Genomic DNA, 22,324 nt, shown 5'->3' on the forward strand with positions numbered 1-22,324 from the left:
GTCACTGGTAATTTCCCTACATGGAGATTTCCTCTCTTAGAGCCGGTAAACACGTAAGCGTGTCCCAACCCTTAACCCCCCCCCCCCCTCTTCTCCCTCTCTCTCTTTCTGGTCCATGGTTTAATGATGTATAATGATGTATTTTTCATTTTGTGTGTGTGTTTCTTTTTGTTAACTCACGTTGTGTCGTCGAACCATGTTGTAAAATGGGTCATATCTTCACCGGCTTTATTAGATAATGTTTGTTGCCACTTTGAATGTGCATTGTGCTCACTGGATGTTCTAATTTCCAGAAACATAAGGAAGAGCTTTGAATAAATGATCTCAAGGTGTCCTACCTCCTATGTCATTAGGGAATCAAAGAACTATGTCAATACTACTCCTTTTGTGTGTATAAAGTGCATAATTTCAAGGATCTAAAGCTGCATAATTACTTCTCTTGTGTGAATTTGTCTTTTCAGGCATCTATTATTCTTCGTGGTGCTAATGACTATATGCTTGACGAAATGGAACGCTCTTTACACGATGCTCTCTGTATTGTGAAACGTACACTGGAATCAAACATGGTATGATGGTTTGTCTGGCTATTTATTTGTGATGCGAGTAATGCTTCGATTCCACAAAGCACCCTTAAGAATTGTTTCCTTTCAGGTTGTAGCCGGAGGTGGTGCAGTAGAAGCAGCTTTGTCTGTCTATCTGGAGAATTTGGCCACAACCTTAGGATCTCGAGAGCAGCTTGCTATTGCTGAATTTGCGGAGGCACTTCTTATAATTCCAAGAGTAAGATGGCATCATTTGAATTTGAGTTCTCTTAAGCTTCGATGAATATTTGGAACTGAGTAACATAATGATTACTCATGTAATACTACCAATATTCTCATGTGAAATTTCCATATGAAGCTTGCATCATTAACTGGTGGCAGGTTTTGGCGGTAAATGCTGCCAAAGATTCAATAGAGCTTGTAGCAAAGCTCCGGGCATACCATCATAATGCCCAAACTAAAGCTGACAAACAGCACCTTTCTGGGTAACTAGAATCACTCTTTTGTCAATTGAAATTGTGATTTTGATATTCAGTAGTTTTATGGTAAATTTCTAGAATCTGCTCATGCAATTACTAGTCTTTTGACCTGCAATGGGCAATTTCATATGGTTGCTTGTGGTTTGCAGTACTGGACTAGATCTTATCAAGGGAACTGTAAGGAACAATGTGGAGGCAGGAGTGCTGGAGCCATCGATGAGTAAAGTAAAGATTATACAGGTGAATCTGGTTTAATCTTTCTTCATCTCACACAATGAGCTTTTCTGTTGGAGTTCTCCAAGGATATATTGTTGCTGATCTTTATTTGGGGCATTTTCCTCGTGCAGTTTGCAACTGAGGCAGCAATAACCATTCTTCGCATTGATGATATGATCAGATTGGATAAAGAAAACTCTCAAAATGAGGAAGACTAATTCTTCCCTGGATTTCTTGGCTGTCAATGTAGCAATTTTGTAGATTTAAGAGGCTAGCAAAATTGTAGGAGCTTTATATGGGCCATGTTACTTCAAGGCTTCTTTGAAATTCTAGTGTCATATGAGGGCTGAGTCATTTCAGGACTCGAGCATCATAATATTCATGCAGGGTGTGCGTACACCTAATTGTAAGAAACTTCACATTGCATATGATGAACTGTGAATGGGTTGCCCTCTGATTCAGTTGTATAAGTCAACCCATAATGTCAAACAATGTTTTTTAAAGTGGATACTCCATGTATCTCTCGGTGCAAGGGTTCTAAACTTTCAAGCTTTGTTTTCAAAGATGTGCACTCGAGTTCTTTTATGGGCCTTTTATGGCTGGCCGATATATTTGTGGAGCTCGGGCAGTGGTTGCCCTCTGGTGCAAGGGTTCTAAACTTAAGCTTTGTTTTCAAAGATGTGCACTCAAGTTCTTTTATGGGCCTTTTATGGCTGGCCGATATATTTGTGGAGCTCGGGCAGTGGTTGCCCTCTGACTCACTTGTATAAGTCAACCCACAATGGCAAACAATGTGTTTTAAAGTCGTCACATAAATGTATCTCTTGGTGCAAGGTTCCTAAACATGGCTGCTCAATGAAAATTTTAGAATGCAACAACAAGCTTTGTTTTCAAAGATTCACGTCAAGCTCTTTTATTGTTTAACTCAGGCAGTGGTTGTGAATGGAAGCTTTGCATAAGTATTCGATACTTGATACTTGTAAAAGTACTGTACAGGAGGAATATGTATAACATTGTGGAATCATTGCATGCTGCAATTCAGGAACATTTTGTGAATGGCCTCTCTTGTGCTCCCCGCATGAAGATGATTCTTTTGTAAAGGTTTATATGGGTTCTCTTGGAGCAGTGAAGGGACAGTTCTGGACGGTTTGACATACGGTTCAATGGTTATGATTAATATGCATGTCCTGTGACAGGTGTTCTGGTGGTTCCATCAGGCCGTAGTGTTCAAGCTTTTTACTTGCAGTCAGATATGCGGTTGGCAATTTTTTATCATCTTTACTGGGGTCCCTCAAAATGTGAATGATATCTAACCAAACTTTGCTAATTTCTGTCATGTGGTTGAATATCTTTATGGCTTGTCTGCAATGTGCACCTTGGGTAAGTGGGCACCAGGAAATTGAAACCAAGTGACAAATCTGTCTTTTGAGTATGTATGGTTCCAGAGTTACAAAGGAGATTGAAAGAGAATTGAAATCGAGTGGCAAATCTGTCTTTTTGGTATGCATAGGTTGAGGGCAACTCCATAAACGATACGCAGCACTCAGCCTAGAAGGAATAGATAGCATCTGGCTATCCTTAAAAGCCAAGTGCCCATGGCTAAGCAAATCATAGTGAAAGCTGGAGAAAGGTGATTTTCAGTTCTCCAAGTTTTTCCATGCCATGGAGTACAAAGGTAATCTTGAGTGAGGTCTTTGCCCTACCCTAAATGCTAGCTAAAAGGTTGCTGCTGCTGACCTCTCTATAGCACAATGTAACTAATTTCGTATACTAAGAAGTGCATTGTTTTTCCTACTGAAGACTGATTGCAATTGGTCATAATGGGACCTTATGTTAGAGAGGGAGAAACATGAAGCAAGCCTATGGCCTACCAAGGAAAGCTCGCCATTGAAGCTGGATTGATGACCCATAGTTTACCATGACTTCTTTATCCTAATGTCCATGGGTGAGTTTGGTTTGGGTCCTCGTAAAGTAGTGCAAGGTAGCCCTCCCAGCCCCTTGTGCTCTCAAATAGGTACACGATGTTAGAGCCCAAGGTAAGACAATAATAAAAACAAAGAGCCTCAGCTTACATCACAACTGAAAGGTAGACCAACATGAGGCATCATCTTGAGGAGGTTGGTTGTGTCCAATCATGAGGAATGACTCTTTGAATGATCTTCATAGTATTGGATACGCGATTGGAGTGGTTTGTAGATCTACTCGGGATAAATATGGTTCTCCATAAGATAGAGACCAAGCTAAAATCCATCTCTCATTGAGGTGGCAGCACCCTTTTATCCCAAAGAGCCTTGCGAGCTTAAGTATGTGTCATGGGAGATAGAGTCTTGTCCCAAATGGAGGGATGGAAGAAAGCAGAGCATGCGAAATTCACAAGATAGTCTTGTGAAATTCACAAGATAGTCTTGTGAATTGAGAGGTGGAAAGGGATTTTTAATGAATATTATTTAAGGGTGTGTCATTTACACATGTAATTGATGATGAGCTGAACGTATTGCATGTACTCTTGTACCAGGGAGTCAATTAGTGTGTAGTCAATTGTGCCATTTCTTGACTTTAGCTTGTTCGTTTGGGTGAAGGTTATATTCAAGCACTTGTAAGTTGAGTCCACTACAATTAACTTGTGAATGCAATGGATTTTGTATAAGTGGGTAAGTGCATGACCATGCTTGGTTATGTGAGTGGGTATGGGTGGCATGCCTCTTGGAACCTTTCCGGGAGTGAGGAGATTGACTTTGCAGCTAGGAGGTGGGGTGTGGGACCCTCATACTCGGCGCATGTTAGGTTGCCATGTGGCAGCATCAGGCACTAGTAGGTAGGTTTTCTAGCATGGTATCAGAGTAGGTGGTTGGCATATTGGCTACGGCGTTGACATTTGTACTAAGGATTGTGGTGATTCTGGTCTTCTATGCGTGCGGTAGTTTTGGATGTGGCGGCGACGATCATTTGTAAAAGCTGTTGTCACCTATGCGTGATTCTCTTTGGTGGTTGCACACGAGAAGTGATGACCCTCGTGTGTAGTGTGCGTGCTATCCGTGATTTGATGACTGGCATGAGAATTGATGGCTTGTGTTAGTGAACTATGCATTGGCGGCTCTAGCCTTGATTTTGGGGTAGTCATTAAGTGACGGCTAGGTGTTGTTGATGGTTGACCTAGCCCGGTTGTGGGTGGTCTCCATTTGTTAAGCTAGCCTAGTGGGTGGTCAGTGTATTAGACGTGGCTAGGAGTTCTATATTTGGGTGTTAAACCCACGAGGGAGTGTTGCACAAAAAGGGGTAGCATTGAGTTGCTTTTTGGTAATTGTAGTCGAGTTGAACATCCATACTACATTGAAAACTTGAGAGAAGTCGAGTTGCTCTTCTTGGTTGACTTATGTAGCAACTAAACTACATTGACCAACAAGCAACTCGACTACAACTCAACTTGTTTCTTTCAATGACCCCCAATGCTTCAATGAACATTGTTATTCCTATTTCCAAAAAGAGAGCTACTCGACCCCCCATGAATATTTGAGCAACAAGACATTAGATGCAAAAATCAGAACCTTTCTTTGATTTTTATCGAAGTAAATAAGTTTAAAGAAAAGCCTCCCAAACTTTAGTGGCTAAGGCACTAGACGTATTTGAGAAGAAGTAAGATGGACATCTTGCCCTATTGACAAAATAGATCTTTTCTTGGCATCTAGCTAGTTCAAATAAAAAACTAAAGAAGATATGCTAAATATAAAAAAAAATTGTATCTTGAAGATGTCATGGGAAATGAGAACTCTTTGAGCCCAAGAAAACCATGACTTGGGTTGTATCTATAAGAGCTTGGTTTCATAATCAACCTAAGAACTAAATTTGGGAACCACAAAGTAACGATGCACCATCTAAGTACACCTAAATGTTATTGATGATCAACTCCATGCTGTGAAGATTCCTTTTATACAGTATAAAGATGTATTTACTTAGAGCTACAATTTATGGGAACTCCACCAAAGATAAGCCACCATCAAATTATGTCAATACCTAATGCCAAACCCATTTGACAGCGAAGGTACAAGATGAATCCGACTATGCCAACCAAGTCAACGCCTAGCTTGACCAATTAATCCAAGCAGGCTTAATCTATGCAATCAATTAGAGTGATTGACTATTTCCAATCACGACGGTGCCCAAGAAGAATGGGAATCTTTGAGTATGTATTGACTATAGGGAACACATTTTATGAATGAAGTTTTCACTTCTTTAAGATTGAGTACATGGTCATACATTGGGTAGCAACCATGTATTACCCTCAGTGCAATAGCCAAGCTAAGTTAGGCAACAAAGTACTCAAGCGTATTCTTACAAAAAGATCCAACACACATCACCGAGATTGGGATACCAAGTTGCATGCTACATCATGGTGAACAAATATGGAGAGAGGAGAGGAGAAGAGTGGATATGAGGAGAGAGGGCACAGCTAGAGAGCACACCACAAATAACTAACTATACACTAGATTGAGTTGAAAATAATGAATATATATAAACCCCTTTACGGTTAGGGTAAGGGTTCCCAACCCTTTCTATTTTAGCACTCTATGTGTCAGTGGTATGCACATTTGATAACACACGATGTTGAGAGGATCCTCAACACCTTCCCTCAAGATCAACATCATGAAGTAGGCCTTCCCTCAAGATGATGATTCTGGGGAATTGAAGAAGGATTGAGCATTACATTCCATCACACCTCTTTAAATGGGGACGTGCTTCCTATGCATCAAACCAAGAGCTTGTCGATGCTTCTCGAAAAGCTCTTTCCCAAGTGGTTTGGCAAAGATGTCTACAACATTTTCCTTGAAATTACAATGTTGCAGTGTGATGTCACCAAGTAACACTCTTTCTCTGATGAAGTGTTTTCTGACATCAATGTGCTTTGTCCAGGAGTGATATACTAGATTCTTGGCTAATGCTTGAGCTGATTGATTATCACAGTATACTGTCGTTGCCTTTGATTCATCAAAGTAATCTGTTTCTGACAACAAGCTTCTAAGCCATATAGCATCACATGCACTTGCTATGAGTGCCTATATTTTGCTTTTGTTTAAGACAAAGAAACGGTTGGTTGCTTGTTTAACAACCATGATATAGCACATTGACCAAGGAAAAATGCATATCCTTGTGTGGATCTTCTAGTCTCATGATCTCTTGCATAGTCATTGTCACAATATCCATATAACCTTGGATGACTTCGTCTATATTCTATTCCAAAAATTGTCTTGTACCTCTGATGAATCTCAAGACTCTCTTGGCTGCATTCCAATGAGATTGTTTCAGATCTACCATAAACTATGCAAGTGAACTTACTGCATAACAAATATCTACCATGTGATAGTCAAATATATAAGAGACCCGATGAGTTGCCGATAGTATTAGTCATTAATTGTAGGCATTTATGGATCTTTTGTAACTTTCAAACTCTATTCCATGGGAGTGGCTGCAATCTTGCAATCTGCCATATGAAACTTCTTTAGGAGACTATTCACATATTTTTGATGGTTCATGAAGACGTTGTCTGAGTCTCTCCAGAACTCAATTCCAAGACAATAGTGCATAAGTCTTAGATCTTTCATGTTGAACTTTGAAGATAAGTCTTGTTTCAGCTTGCTGATGAAGCTATCATCGCTTCCCATGACAATTAGATCATCTACATGAAAAATACAATAGTAATGTCTTCCCCTTGAACTTTGTCGTAGAGAGTATGATCTGCATTAAACTTCATGCATCCCAGATGAGAAAAATACTTGTCGATTCTGCTATACCAACTTTTGGGTGCTTGCTTTAAGCCATAGAGACTTTTCTTGAGATGGCAAACTTGGTGCTCTTTCATACCCTGCTGGTTGTTGCATGTAGACTTTCTTATGGAGTCCATCTTTGCTACTGGAGCATAAGTCTCATCATAGTCTTGACCATATTGTTGTGCAAATCCTTTTGCAACTAGTCTAGCTTTGTGTCTTTCAATGCTTCCATCAATATTATACTTCACTTTGTAAACCCATTTGCTTGATATGGCATTCTATCCTGGTGGAAGGTCACATAATTCTCAAGTGTTGTTTTTGTACAAAGCTTCCATTTATTTATTCATAGTAGTTCGCCATTCTGGCTTGTCAACTGCGTCTTTGAAGTACACTGGCTCGTCTGTAGTCATGACGGTAGTCATTTCAACCTGAATTGCTTTTCCTTTTTGAGCATATGTCAATGTGGCTAGTGGTGTACTTTCCCTAGTAGACCGTCTGAGTTCCTGCTCTTCTCGGGGTGTCTCTTGCAATTCTTGCTCTTCTTCATCAACCTTTTCTATAAATTACTGAGAGTAATTTGTGTGTCTATATCCTGAGAGTTTGTTGTTTTCCATTCTTATTCTTCATCAAAGATTACATCTCTAGATATGATGACCTTGCAATTGATGGGGTCAGTATAACTTGTAGAAGGATGCAGCCTTAAATGTGCAAAGGGGAAGATCACACTTCACGGGGAAGTCCCAAGAAAGAGGGAAGTCTCGGAATCTTCCTCGATTGGAATGATTGCCTCTTAGATGCTAATCCTGATGCTACTATACAGATGTTGATGTTGATGCTGATGATGATGATGACCACTTATCTGAGATGCTCTACCTCTTCCTCTGCCTCTACCTTTACCTCTGTCTGAAGCTATGAATTGTTGATCATTAGAATGACCTTTGCATGCTTGAATGGCTTGAGTCATGAGTTCTTCACCAAGTAACAATGACTATAGCTCTTCTAGTGTTGGAATTTGCCATTGAATGGAAATACTATAGACTAGATTCTCATATCCCTTTCCTAGTCCATTTGGAATGAGTTGAATCATTTTTGCGAGATTCATAATCTCTCCTGCTGCTACTGCGAGTTGATTGTTGTAATCCTTGACCCTGAGTACATAAGCATGACCGGTTGTCAGTGCTATTGTGATACTCTGGTTGATTTCTCAATGTGAGAATCCTAGATGTGTTCTTAGACTCGTAAAGAGCTACCAACATGTCCCATTCTTGTTTGGATGTCTTCACTGCGTTGAGCTATCCAAGCATGACATCTTTGCACATTCTGTTTGATGAAATTGTTTGCAAAGGGGGGGATTGTGCTTTCATTGGGTAGGACAATGGGTGGATGTGTCTGCATAGGGAATCGTAGTGTTTTCATTGGTCTTGACAATGGTGTGGTTGTGTGCACGAGCACTTGCCCTTGTGCTCCTTTATATTGATGTGGTTGTATACATAGTAGTGCCATATTCGAATGTTTCTATATGATGCTTTGAACCATCGGGGTATGCTTTTGAATGGTCATGAACTTTAAATTTTCTTCAAACTAGAGTTGATTGTCTTTGGTCATATGCCACTAATGTGATTGTTTCATTTTTACTTACATACATGCATGGAACAAAATTATATGCTTATTCTAAAAACGTTGGATGCAATTTGGAAGAAAATTGGGACGTAAGGTGGGGGTATAGAAAAAGTAAGTGAGCTTAAACATCATGCATGTAAGTATCATGTTTCAAGGTACAAACTTCCATGATATATATGTTGTGTTGAGGGCATGTGTTGTGGTTCCAAATGAAAGGGAAAGGGTGTTTGATGGGTGTTTTGCATTCAAATGTTGAAGACAATACATAGGTCAACATCCATATTGCGTGGGAGAGTGGAGACATTTGGCAATGCAATCAAGTTCAGTTAAATATAATACTTTAGATACCAAGGTTTTAAGGTGAATTTCCAAGATTGAGTTGCTTAAACTTATCAAAATTTTCATGTGTGCTTAACCTCCTTATGCCATATTTTGCAAATGTCAAGTTTAAGAACAACCCTAAATTTCTTACAAGATATATTCAAGTAACTCTATGACATATTTTTGTCTCTATGCAATGGAGTAGTAGATATCATTCAAAGAGGGCCTTTGATTATCATATTAGTGATAGAAAGTGCATGTGATTGTTTGAAAATGGGGAAAACTTAGGAGAGGGAATATGGTTATCATAAGTACTTGATTCCATAAAAATTTACTTTAAAATAAAAACACGCATGAATCAACATTGTCACATATCATTATGCAATTTATATCTGTGAAGCAAGACAATTCCCACAAACATGGATACAATATTATGCTTCTTTAAGATTTGGTTTTTGTTACTGATGGCAATGCCACACAACAAAATTAATTCGACTAATGTGCATTGGCACACTATAAGTACTAGTGATACCTTGATGAGCTTACTTTTATGGTCTTCTCTATGGGATTCTTATTTTAGTGTGTGTTTGCTATACGATTTGATGGGTGAGGTTGATACACAATTTTATGGGTTATATAACCAAGAAGAGTCGAATGTTATGGATCACACCCAAAGAGTGAAATGTAGAAAACCAAAATTTGACTCACTAGGCTGTGTGCATAAATATTAGAGAAAGCTTATTGCTTTTAGGAACATTTGTTAGCATTGCCTTCTAGGTAGCACTCTATGTTCCCTTTTGTGAAAAATTGTCCTACTCTTCTAATTCAAGCTTCTTTGCCATGTAGCGCATGCCTACGGTATTGTCCATGATCAGCCATTTTTCTCATGCCTTTTTGAGGGTGGTTACACATTGGGGGTGCCCATCGAGTTGTGGTTGATGTGGCAGACTTGTCCATCGCCCAAACGCAATGGACATTGCCCAAACTTGATGGACAACCAATCTGGCCACCGATTGCCTACATAGCTTAGGGGTAGAATGAGTGGGTAAACACTCGTGAAGCCATGCTTATGGTATGACTCTCCCTATTTTGATCTTTGTATTCATATACAAATTTTTCCTTATGATTTCTGCCCCAACTAAACCCCCTCTCCATCATTTTTCCATTTTTTCAAGACCGAATGCAAACCTTGATGTCTTGTCCACTGTCCTACATGTTTTCAATTTGCCAAAGGTACCTTGTGAGCCAAGTTCTTTGTAGTTACATAATACGAATGTTAGAACCTTTGCCGAAAAATTGGGAAACTCAAAGAAATGGATTTGTAGTCATTTTTACAACCAACGGAATCGATGCCTCATCGTTTTCAACCTTGACCTGGTGCCCTTGAGGCCTAGGAAAGTACCTAGGTCAGTGAGCATGCTCCCAGCTACCGCCTGTCGCTAGCCTGCCTCCCTAGGTCCTTTCCTTAGGACCATCATTCTTTTTGGTTCTCTATCTAGCCAAACTTAGATTTTAAACTTTTTTTTTTTTTTTTTGCGGGGGAATTTCACAATTGTATTAAAAGAAAAGAACTGTACATGAAAGGAAAAGATGACTGCCTTGAAGAAAGGCAAGATCTACACATGACATTTACATCCAAACAGAACTTATAGTTCTAAAGGTCTTGTTCTTATGACCAAAATGCTGAAGAGTCCTCTTGACATCTTGAACTACTTCAAGGGCTATTTGTCTTTCGACTCTGACCTTTTGTAAACTAAGTCATTTCGATACTTCCAAATATTAGCCAAGGTTATAGCTCTAATCACCTGCCAAATGGAATACAAACTTTCATTTAGTCCCCCAGAGTCCCCTAAAAGGGCCATTTTCCACCTTACCTTCATGTAAATCTGGACTGAGCTCAGAATTTTTATGGTTTCCTTCCAAACTTTCCTCTTGTAAAAACACTCCCATAAAACATGCATATGTGTCTCCTTAAAAGCATTGCATAAGGGGCAACATAAGCTAACATCTAGTTTCCATTTAGCAATTCTTTCTCTGACCGGGAATTTTCCTATTAGGATTTAAACTTACACACGTGCAACCTATTGAGTTGAGCCAACAAAGTGGCCACCTCAGTCTGTAGACTTTGGAGTCGACATTCAAGATCTGTTATGTATTGTAGTTTCTCCTCTCCATGGATTGTCTCACAGACTATCGATTTGCTAGAATTTGGAATCATGATATAAATTCAAAATGGTTTAAGCAAGCTTAAGGTGCGGACAATGACTCAAAGGTATTATCGTTGCATACACAAAGAACATTTGATGTCGATTGTTGGCACCTTTTGACCCATTTTGGATTGACGAGAGCGATATTCAGGAGCTTATTATCATTGGCCATTTGCCATTATCTTCTTCATGTCTGTAGCATTGAACTCCTCAATATGTGGCAACAAATAAAGGCTCTGGTTTCCATCCATGGAATAGATGTGGAAATGGTTTACCTTTTGACCATATGGACTGATTGTTTGTACTAGCTTCTTTCTTGTGCAAGGCTAGATCAAAACTACACGTGATCGTAGCATCCAATGCTATATTTTGGAAATGACAAGAGCTTTTCTCCTTCTTTTGGTGCCTTGGAGTCAGCCTTAGGGCTCTTAACCATGAATGGTGCATACTCTTGGCTATGCATGGTGCATGTTCTTTGACATCATTTTCCTTTTCATTTGATTGATGGATATCTTAAGGTCCATTTTTACATTTCAAAGAAATGCATTGCCAGAATGTTGTAGAATTATGAGCTTAAAAGAGATTCAGATGGGTTGCAAAATGTACACTACCAATCATGGGTCTAAAAGAGATTTAGATGGGTGACAAAATGTACACTACCCCAATACTTGTACTATGGAATAAGGCAAAGCTTGAAAACTCTCAAGTTCTTTCTATCAACTGCTCCAAAAGCAGTCGATATAAAGACTTTGCATGGTGCATGTTCTTTGAAAAGAAGCAACATTAATGGTCGTTTTCCTTTTCATTTCATTGATGGAAATTTGAAGGTCCATTTTTGCATCAACATTCCTAGTGAGGGAAGCACATTGCCAAAATGTTATAGAATTATGGATTTGAAAAAAAATTAGATGGGTGACAATTTACATCACCCTAGTACTTGTACTGTGGAATGGGCAAAGCTTGAGATGTCCTGAGTTCTTCCTATCCAACTGCTCCAAAGCTACACAAGTAGTTTCCACTACAAGAGGGTGAAAAGAGCAGACTTTCTACTTTTTTGGATGTTAATTAAAGCAAGTCTATTTACTCTCTCTATGTCTTCCATTCCCTTTAGAATTCTTCCATGTATGATGGCTTTGCAAGTTAAAGAAATCAGAGGAACCATTGGCGCATCCATAGAGTAGCAAGACAACACATCATAAATCGAGTAGAGCACTTGCTTCGCTAGCTAACAAAGGAAAAATAACCTATCCCACTCAACAAAATAGTGCTTCAAAGGACAAAGACAGAGAACTAGTTTCAGGGCTGAAGCCTTGTGAATAGTTGCATGCCACAATAATCATGTTTATGAGAGGCTTGCCAATCAAATCATGCATTTACTTAGCTTACATAGTCTTTGCATAGTTCTAGCTAGTAGTAGGCTGAGAGAGCACTTGAATAGAAGTGATTGCTCTTCTTCACAAGCTTAAGTGTGCATAGTTCTAGCTAGTACTAGGCTAAGAAAGCACTTGAAATAAGAGAATTACTATTTTTCACAAGCTTAAGTGTGCCTCAACCAAATGCACAACTTTTTAATCTTTTACATGTAAACATGCCTTGTAGCATTTCTGTAGAACTATCACTACTACTTAGGATACTAATGGGATTTATAGATGGAATACCTATTGCTAGTGCTTGTGTAGGGAAGAGAGTGATTCATGGAGAAATGCTATAGTGTATGCACCATCTTCAAAATCATCAGATGGTTAAAGAATTGATCTATCTAATGATTGCATAGAAATATCAACACAATCACCTTATGCTTCACAACTTGACATGAGGAAATTGTCGTAAGATGAGGCGTTGCAAGTTCTCTTTAAAACTTTAAGAAAAGGTGTTGAATTTCTCTACATTTGGTTCAAAACCTCATCTCAACTCATACATTAATGCTAATAGTGTAAAATATTGGTATCCTAAGATGAGTGATGAGCAAAAATTCTAGACTGGAAAATTCTAGACTAGACCTTGTGGCTGCAGCAAATACATCTCATCTCAACTCATACATTACTGCTGATAGTGTAAAATATTGGTATCCTAAGATGAGTGATGTTCGAACACGACAGATTAGCAATGACACGTTTGCTCGGGTATCCTTTACACACTCGTCTGCAGATTAGAACATAAATCATTGACAATTTCTGCGGTGTCCTCTTGACAGCAAGCTTATGATGCTAGACAAGAATCACCCATCTAGACAGTGGATTTTCCATTTCCATGAATGAGTTGTTGACACCGAGGCTGCTTGTGCCACTGTAGGAGCTACACATCCAGATGGGTGTGAAACCCACCTAAGAAAAAGAGCTTGCACATTGCCCGGGCAGGGAACAAAACCCCCGCGCGAATGTCAAGCAAAATGAACCAATGAGCTACAGATTCCACTTGACAACATAGTTGCTCTTAGTGAGCAGTTATGGCAATGAATCTTGTTGTATGGCTTGACGTTAAAAAAATTATTCTTCTTCTTGTCGGCACAGATGGACGGACTTTTTCCCCAAATAGGGCCGCCTACTTGGTGAAAAATACCATTTATATGTTGAGAAAGTAAGAGGGGTGAAAAGGAAGGGCTCATTACCTAAGGTACAACCAAAAACTTAAAGATGTTTCTAGTTGGAGGTCCAGGGCTACTTTAAAAATCTCATCTTTCAGTGGAAGCAGCTGATTACTACATCGCTCACATGCATTGATGCAAGTTGTTGCTGCCCTTTCGATCCTCCACCATAGTCACTCCCTCTTGCTCTTGCTAAGGTTCTGGCCCTCTTGCCACCTCCACCTCACCACCATTATTGCTTCCCTCCGTCTGCCTCTTGCACTCCCTGCTTGCCATCACCAATTCTACTGAATCATGTGCGATTAGGCAACAAGCGCCTCTAGCTTCCACAAAAATGACTATGAAGGCTTTTGGCATTCCGACAAGAGAAACGGATCACGTCCAACTCTTAATATGCGACATTGTATTTGCAACATCGAGAATTCAGGCAGAAAGCTCAAATTGTGCCATCTACTTAATAAGCAGCTAGGCTTGCCACCACTCCGCTCTCTCAACATACTGGACATCACCATATAATTGTGTCAATCAAGGAAGCCTATCTTTCAATTTACCTTTCTCAAGTGTTCACTACGCACATTCAACAAATCAGATATGGGGCCCAGGTCTTAGACATTATCTTTTCGAAAGCAAATTCACTTTCTTTGTTGTGCTAAAATGAAAGTGTCCTAACTAAGTGTAGTCCCAATTATTCATAGGTAGTGGGAACCTTGACAGTTACTGGAGTGAATTCAGCACTTAGTGACTTGTCAATAAGCTCTCCTTCTCTTATCAAAAAGAAAATTGTACTTATCATCTTCTTCCATGATCCGTGAGCTTTTTACCCTTGATAAGCGTGTTTGAACCCGCTCAACTGCTCCACCATAGCTCAAACGGACCGGGGGAATGTATTCGGAGGGTTTGAAAACCCTATAGCCGACTCTGGAGACAAATTTGTCTCCAAATTCTTTGAGGTTGGATCTTCTTCTTCTCGCACGGCCGTTTGTGGCAGGAATCGTTACTTGCAGCAATTTTTTCCCATGGGCCATTTTCAGCCGCTTGGAGAGGCTTGGAGGGAAGCTTGAAGGGCTTATGCAATAGAGTAAGGAGATAGAAGAAGAATGGCGAAGCATGAGAGGGAGAAATGGCTGTTGTGGCAATAAGGAGTCCAGTACATTTAGTTTCCACTTGTCAAATGTAGTGACATTCGGTGGGTCCTCTTTATGTTGAGAGACAAGATTCTTGAGGAGACTTCTTAACTAAATTGCATCACATGGTTGTAACTTCGTTACTGATAATGCACCGAATGCCTTGTTTATATTATAGCCATTCGAAACAAAAGTGTATTCAATTATTGCATTTATAATTTCTTCCTTATCCAATGGTACATTCCAAAATCTTTAAATATAATTTCTTATATGCTACATATATGATGACTTATATTTTAGACTATCTTTAACTTCTATTCATTGATGTTGATATGGATTGCCCAGCTGTGTTGAGTGATTGTAGAAGCATGTTGTAGTTGCCCTTCTTTCTAAACTTCATTTGAGCAATTGTCTCCCAAGTTGCTTTTGAATTGAGTCTTTATGCTAGTTCTATGTACTGTATTAAATGGCCAAGGGTCATTTCATTTTTGATAAGGGAGAGTGCTTAAAAGCCTTCCACTTTTGGCATGTAATTTTGGATGAGTACATGAGGGTGTTCAAGAGATGAATAGGTGACTTTGTATCAATGGCTCATGCTCTTATTTCAATATTATAAATACTCTTGGTGTGGGATCAAGAGTCACATCCTAGGGTCAAAGGGAACAACTATTTGGGTAGCAAGTAAACTTCATGGGAAAAGGGCTGATTGCAGAAATTGAATTGAGCATTTACCACGTCCATCAAGAGTGTTTTTCACACTGATCTTCGAATTGCTAAATTATCCATCAAAATGGGTTTTTGGAGGCCGATTGAATTGATCATTCGACGAATCCGTTCTCGGTAGAAATGAAAACGGTCCCCTTTGGGCATACGAACTCATCAAAATGGGTCTTTTGAGTCCGGTTGGATTACCATTAGACGAACGTTCCTGATGAGAGGTTGCTCCCACGATGGAGTCGGGATCTTTTGTGGAACAAGGATCTCCTACAGTAACCGATCTTAAATTTGGCCATCCTTGCATTTGTGCTGGCGGTCAACAATTTCGAAACTCTGGCAAACGGTTGAAGGTGGAGCAGCCAGGGAATGCCTGCGTCGCAGCCCTCAATCTCTCGTCTTCTGCAAGCATGCATCGAAAAGAAAGACCTAAAAGCTGGAAGACAAGCACACGTTCTCGTAATTACAAGGGGACTGGACTCGGTGCCGATTTTAGGGGACCACCTGATCCGCTTCTTTGCTGCTTGTGGAAGTTTGCTGGAAGCAAACCTAGCATTTTGCAAAGTCGCAAAACCAAGTATATACACGTGGCATGCCATCATTTCTGCATATGCCATGCACGGAGGAAGCGCAAAGACCCAAGAATTGTATCATAAAATGCAACAGGATAGTATAAAGCCAAACCAATTTGTACTTACGTGCATCTTAAAAGCATGTGGCAATGACGGAGCTTTGGATCGGGGCAAGTTGCTACATGAACAAGCTCTCAGATATGGAATCGATTCCAACGTTGAAGTTGGAAACTCTCTGATAGACATGTATGGTAAATGTGGGAGCCTGAATGATGCGCACAAAGTGTTTAACTATTTGCCAAACCGTAATATAGTGTCATGGGGAGCAATCATTGCTGGATATGCCCAGTGTGGTCAGGGTTTTAGTGCGCTTGAACATTTCAACAAAATGCAATGTGAAGGCTGTAAGCCAAACAGAGTCATATTTTTGTGCACCTTGAAAGCTTGTGGCAGCATAGGAGCATTAGACCAGGGCAAGCTGATACATGGACAGATTTTGAAAGGTGAACTTGAATCAGATGTGACCATTGGGAGTGCTCTCATTGACATGTATTCTAAGTGTGAGAGTTTGCAGGAGGCACGCATGGTGTTTGACAAGTTGTCAATTCGAAATGTTGTGTCATGGGGGGCAATGATCTCAGCATATGTTCAGCATAACTGTGAAGTGCCTGCAATCGAACTTTTTGAAAAAATGAAGCATGATGGCATAAAGCCTGATCTAGGGATACTTTCATGCATATTAAAAGCATGTGGCAGCTTGGGAACGCTGAGGCAAGGCAAGTTAATACACGAGGAAATCAGTGTAAGTGGGTGTGAAGACAACGTGGTGATTGGTACCAACCTTGTTGACATGTATGCCAAATGTGGGACCATGGACGAAGCCCACAAAGTATTCGACAACATGCCAAATAAGAATGTTATGTCATGGAGTGTAATTATTGGACGATATGCATTTCATGGGCAGGGTAACTATGCCCTGGAACTTTTTGAAAAAATGCAGAAGGAAGGCATGAAACCTGATAAAGTCTTGTTTCTGTGCATATTGAAAACATGTGGTAGCATAGAAGCCTTAGAAAATGGCAAGCTGATTCATGAACAGATTGTGAGAAGGGGACTTGAATCAGACGTTCTTGTTGGGAGCACCCTTGTTGACATGTATGCGAAATGCAAGAGTTTAGAAGAGGCACGTGGAGTGTTTGATAAATTGCTAGATCGAGATGTAGTGGCATGGGGCTCGATGATTACATCGTACACTCAGAATGGTTATGGTTTTCCTGCTCTTAAGCTTTATGAAAAGATGCAGCAGGAAGGCATAAAACCAGACAGAGTCATGTTTTCATGCATCCTGAAAGCGTGTTCCTGTGTGGGGGCCCTAGAACAGGGCAAGTTAATACATGATCAGGTTATCAAAAGTGGACTTCAATCCGATGTAGTAGTTGGTAGCACTCTCATTGAGCTGTATGCCAAGTGTGGGACACCAGACGAGGCACACGTAGTGTTTAATGATTTATCAAATCGAGATCTTGTGTCATGGGGTGCCATGATTGCAGGATACGCAGAGCACGGTAACTACAAGCAGTCTGGAAAATGCCTTGAGGATATGGTGCAACAAAAATTCAAACCAAATGACTTGATTTACACCAGTATTTTATCTGCCTGTAGTCGGGCTTGCCACGTAGATTCAGGCCGTTGGTACTTCAAGTCCATGAATGAAGACCATGGTATCTCGCCTACTATTGTGCACTTTAACTGCTTGATAGACCAGCTTGGGTGCATAGGACACTTAGAAGAGGCAGAGCACTTTATCCAGAGTAGGCCTACTTCATCTGATCCTACTGGGTGGATGTCTTTACTGACAGCTTGCAGAACATATGGCAACATTGACTTAGGGAGGAGATGCTTCAAAGAAGTGGTCCAGTTGGACTCAAGCATAACTGCTGCATATGTGGTCATGTCAAACATATATGCCGATGCTCACATGTGGCAAGAAGTCCATAAAATACACGAGCTGAGAAAGTGTGCCAGTGCATGGAAGAAGCCCGGGACAGCCTGGATTGAGGCGAACAAGACGGTTCATGAATTTGTTGTTGGAGATATAACAGCCCCACTAAGTGATAGGGTTACCAGTATAAGCACATTAAGAAAGTCAATGAAGGAGAAAGGATATGTGCCACAGTTGGACTTAGTGATACAGCAAATTCTTATCGATTGTAGGGCAAATGGCTTGTATGGACATTGAAGAAATGGTGACATTCTTTTGGTCCACGAGGGGGGTGGGCACCATTTTTGGCAGCTAGTAGTCAAGACAGAAAGGTGGAATACTGATTGTATATTCATATCATGCTAAAAACCAATAAACTGTGAAAGTGTACATACGTAGACTAGTCGACATCAATTTACGACTTTGTACTGTTATTTTTTTGTTAATATTGAGTTTAGGAATTGAAACGGTTATTGTGCCAGCTCATTGTCAATACTGACTTTATCAAACATGATACTGAAGCTGTGACATGAAAAATAGTTTTGAATTCTAGTCTCTTTAAAGCTAAACACAGGATCTTTGATGTTGCATGATTCTCAGCAAGGTAAGATTCCAAGAGCAATGAAGAGATATGGCACTTCATAGTGAAGAATAAAAGATACTCTAGTTGCACTTTTTGAGCATCAATCTGGGGCAGTTTGCTTAGCAGTCAAGACAAGGTAGTTGATAGGCCAGTAAAATTGTTTGATAGGAGGTCCACTTGATCTGCTCATAAACTTAATAGGCTATACAAAGTTTTGAGGGAAGGGGCATTCCTTTATGAAAATGTATTTGCCATGGTTATCAATCAGAAGGCCACATTATTGCAGATTAGCCTTGAAAATAGGTTCAAGAGCCCTCCACTTTGTCACAGACTGGCTTTTAATCTAAGTAATCCAGCTTAAGTCTACTGGCTGGCTATCTCACAACCAATGTTTTTTGACCCTGTACTGCTCTTTGCATTCAAATATATTTTATTGTTGTTGGAGTTTGTGCTGCTTTGGGGTCATCCTCATGGGTATCATTAGTGGCAGACTAAGGTTTGGAAGAGGTTCTTACCTTGGTAAGTCGTGGAAACTGTCCATTGGGACATATGAAGCTGGCACCTCGAGGATGATTGGTCCATGCAGGTGAACAAAGGTTGATTGGTCCATTTGTGAATGGATTGCTACCGGGCATTAGGCTTCCATGCAATGGACGTGGACAAGGTGGTGCATGGCTCATGACACTTTGAATGAGCACACAGTGGATTGAGTCGGCTAGGAGTTGCTATATGAAGGTGTATCCAAGATCATCTTCTCTCTCTTTGTCCATCCTCTCACACATGAGAGTCGTAGGTCGGTCTCTTAGTGTTTTGTAATAGAGCAGCTTCTCCATAGTCGTAGGGTTGCATAGAGTGTGTGAGTCTCTGAGATGTCGCCTTTTTTTTGTGAGCTCCAACAAGGTCAGTAGACCTGACGAGACAAGTATGGCGGTTTTCTTTATGCAAGTTTGGTGTGGTTCTCAGTTAGAGATCTAAGCGTATTGTTTTGGAGTAACTGCAGTCTTGCAATATATCATAACTCTTCTACATTTTCTCAGTGTTATTACATGAGCAATTCTTCTTCTCGGTTAGTGTTTCACGAGAGAATAAGTCAGTGATCTTTTCATGCAATATCGAGATATTAATCTCCATGCAATTCCGGTTCAATTAGCACTCAGCCTAAAACCAACAAATGTTATCAGAGCAGGTTTCGATCGAGTCCTTCTGGCATGTGTGGGTCTTCTTGAGCGTTTGACCAGATCAAGAGATATTCTAAAGCTTGTCATCTGACTATTCCGTGAGGAATAGCCGAAAGAGAAGATCTGAGAATCATTGGAGATTTCCACGAGTGAATTCTCTTAGGCTACGAATTACATTATATTGCAAGTAAAGGTTCGTGGAACAATTTTCAGCAGAGATGAAACAGACTCACATTCAGAATTGAAGGATTCGTTCTATCATAAACAATTCCAATTGACTTTGAGAATCCGTTTGTCACTCTGTCCGAAGTAAATCCTCCAGTTGCATCTTTGTATTCAAATTGTCAAAAGTAATCTTCAGTGCCGACACTTTCCAGCTTTGTGTAACTCTTGAAAGACATGATAGTGCACTGCCCTTCAATAATATCCACACTCTGGATGTCAAAACATTAGGTGATGGCTGGCAAGCTGCAGCAAGGGAGCGACATGGCCTTGTGGTTGGAAATGCGATCTGAGTCGAGCACCATGTGACCTACATCCAAAGCTACAAGTACAAGGCATGACTTAACAAAGCAAGAATGTATCCAATGATGTGAGCCAAAGCCGTACACATGGAGCTATGCTTCCTTCTATCCAATGCCCATCAATACACGACAATACTCAAACCGTTGACTAGGTAGACTCTTCGTCAGCATATCTGGAGAGTTATCATCTATATGAACCTTGACAAGCTCTATGCACTTGTCCTCAAGTACCTCCCTGATGAAATGGTATCTGACCTCAATGTGTTTGGTCTTTGCATGAAAGACCGGATTCCGTGCTAGCTGAATAGCACTCATGAAATCATTATGCAATGTCGGTACAACTGTATGAATCCCCAAATCTCCCACTCGCCGATCAAGCCATATAGCCTCCTTGCAACCCTTTGTGGATGCAACATACTCAGCCTCTGTGGTAGACAAAGCAACGCACTTCTGTGCGCGAGACATCCACGACACTGCACCACCTGCAAAGGTGAATACATAACCAGAAGTGGATCTCCTACTATCCACATGCCCTGCATAGTCTGAATCTGTGTACCCAAGTACACGCATGTCTCCTCTACCAAAGTAGATGCACATCTCCTTGGTACCCTTCATGTATCTCATGATGCACTTAACTGCCTCCCAATGCCTCTTTCTTGGATTAGCTATATATCAGCTAACAACTCCCACTGCAAATGCAATGTCTGGTGTAGTAGCTATCATAGCATACATAAGACTCCCAACCGCTGATGCATAAGGAACCTTGGCCATCATGGCCCTCTCCTCATCTGATTTGGGACTATCTGTATGACTCAGTTTCACATATGGAGGCAATGGAGTACTCACTGCCTTCCTTCCCTCCATATTGAAACGCTGCAATACTTTTGTAACATACTCCTTCTGTGAAAGCCAAAGGAGTTTCCTACTCCGATCACGCGTGATGCGCATACCAAGAATATGACCTGCAAGTCCTAAATCCTTCATATCAAAGGCCTCATACAACTTGGCCTTTAATGCATCTAGCTCATAAGTATTCTTGCTAGCCAATAGCATATCATCCACATATAGTGCCAGGATTATCAGGCTATTATCCTTAGCTCTTTTAGTGTAGAGGCAATGATCAATTTCACTCCTTCTAAAACCCTGGAACCGAATGAAAGCATCAAACTTCTGATACCATTCTCTAGGTACTTGCTTAAGGCCATAGAGACTCTTCTTCAGCTTGCAAACTAAATGCTCTTTGCCCTTTTCTTCAAAGCCTTCCGGCTGCACCATGTAAATTTCCTCATGCATATCCCCATGCAAGAAAGCTGTCTTGACATCCATCTGCATAAGCTCCATATCTTCAGCTGCCACTAGTCCAAGCATGCATCTAAGTGTGGTCATCTTTACAACCGGAGAGAATATCTCATCAAAGTCCACACCCTTCTCTTGTTGATCCCTTTAGCGACCAAATGGGCCTTGTACCTAGGCACATCATCACCTGTGACCTTCATTTTGTAGATCCATTTACATGGCAATGCTTTCTTTCCATGTGGCAAAGAAACCAAGTCCCAAGTCTTATTCTTCATAAGTGAACTCATCTCTGATTGCATAGTATACTCCCACTTGCATTGATTCTCATGCATGATAGCCTCTCTGTAGTAAGAAGGCTCCCCGCAATCAGTAAGCATCACATAGTCTACCCCTATAACAAACTTATCAGGCGGTCTAGACACTCTAAATGATCTTCTCAAGGGTATTTCAGCTTGCTGTCCCACTTGCATATCAGCCACATTTGGCTCATCATTTCCACCAATAGATGATCCATCATCTACCCTTGATTGTATACCTGTGGGAGTACTTGTTGGTACCATTTCTTGCACATTTGGTGCATGGACAGCTTGCTGTGTATCAACATATGCAGGTGGATTCACA

General features: G+C 40.5%; 2 protein-coding genes across 2 annotated transcripts in view; both read left to right on the forward strand.

The window, feature by feature from the left end:
• Positions 1-2,225, forward strand: part of TCP-1 (T-complex protein 1 alpha subunit) — a 62,588-nt gene extending 60,363 nt beyond the window's left edge. The window contains exons 13-17 of the mRNA XM_087382448.1: positions 462-566; positions 652-780; positions 924-1,027; positions 1,171-1,261; positions 1,369-2,225. Coding sequence (XP_087238574.1) covers positions 462-566; positions 652-780; positions 924-1,027; positions 1,171-1,261; positions 1,369-1,455 — 516 coding nt within the window. The 3' untranslated portion in view covers positions 1,456-2,225. The remainder of the gene's footprint in view (positions 1-461; positions 567-651; positions 781-923; positions 1,028-1,170; positions 1,262-1,368) is intronic.
• A 14,001-nt stretch (positions 2,226-16,226) lies between these two features.
• Positions 16,227-18,380, forward strand: LOC147896275 (pentatricopeptide repeat-containing protein At3g09040, mitochondrial-like). The gene has a single exon (XM_087382252.1). It carries the CDS (start codon positions 16,227-16,229, stop codon positions 18,378-18,380), a length of 2,154 nt encoding a protein of 717 aa, XP_087238378.1.
• The last annotated feature ends 3,944 nt before the right edge of the window (positions 18,381-22,324 follow it).

Source organism: Dipteris shenzhenensis, chromosome 12 (genome assembly GCF_047967505.1).
Source record: "Dipteris shenzhenensis isolate YYH24624 ecotype China chromosome 12, Dip_SZ_1.0, whole genome shotgun sequence".
Lineage (NCBI taxonomy): Eukaryota > Viridiplantae > Streptophyta > Polypodiopsida > Gleicheniales > Dipteridaceae > Dipteris > Dipteris shenzhenensis.

What these genes read in the sequence shown, in the direction of transcription:
- LOC147896275 (XM_087382252.1), top strand. Translation starts at nt 16,227, where the DNA reads ATGCAACAGGATAGTATAAAGCCAAACCAATTTGTACTTACGTGCATC.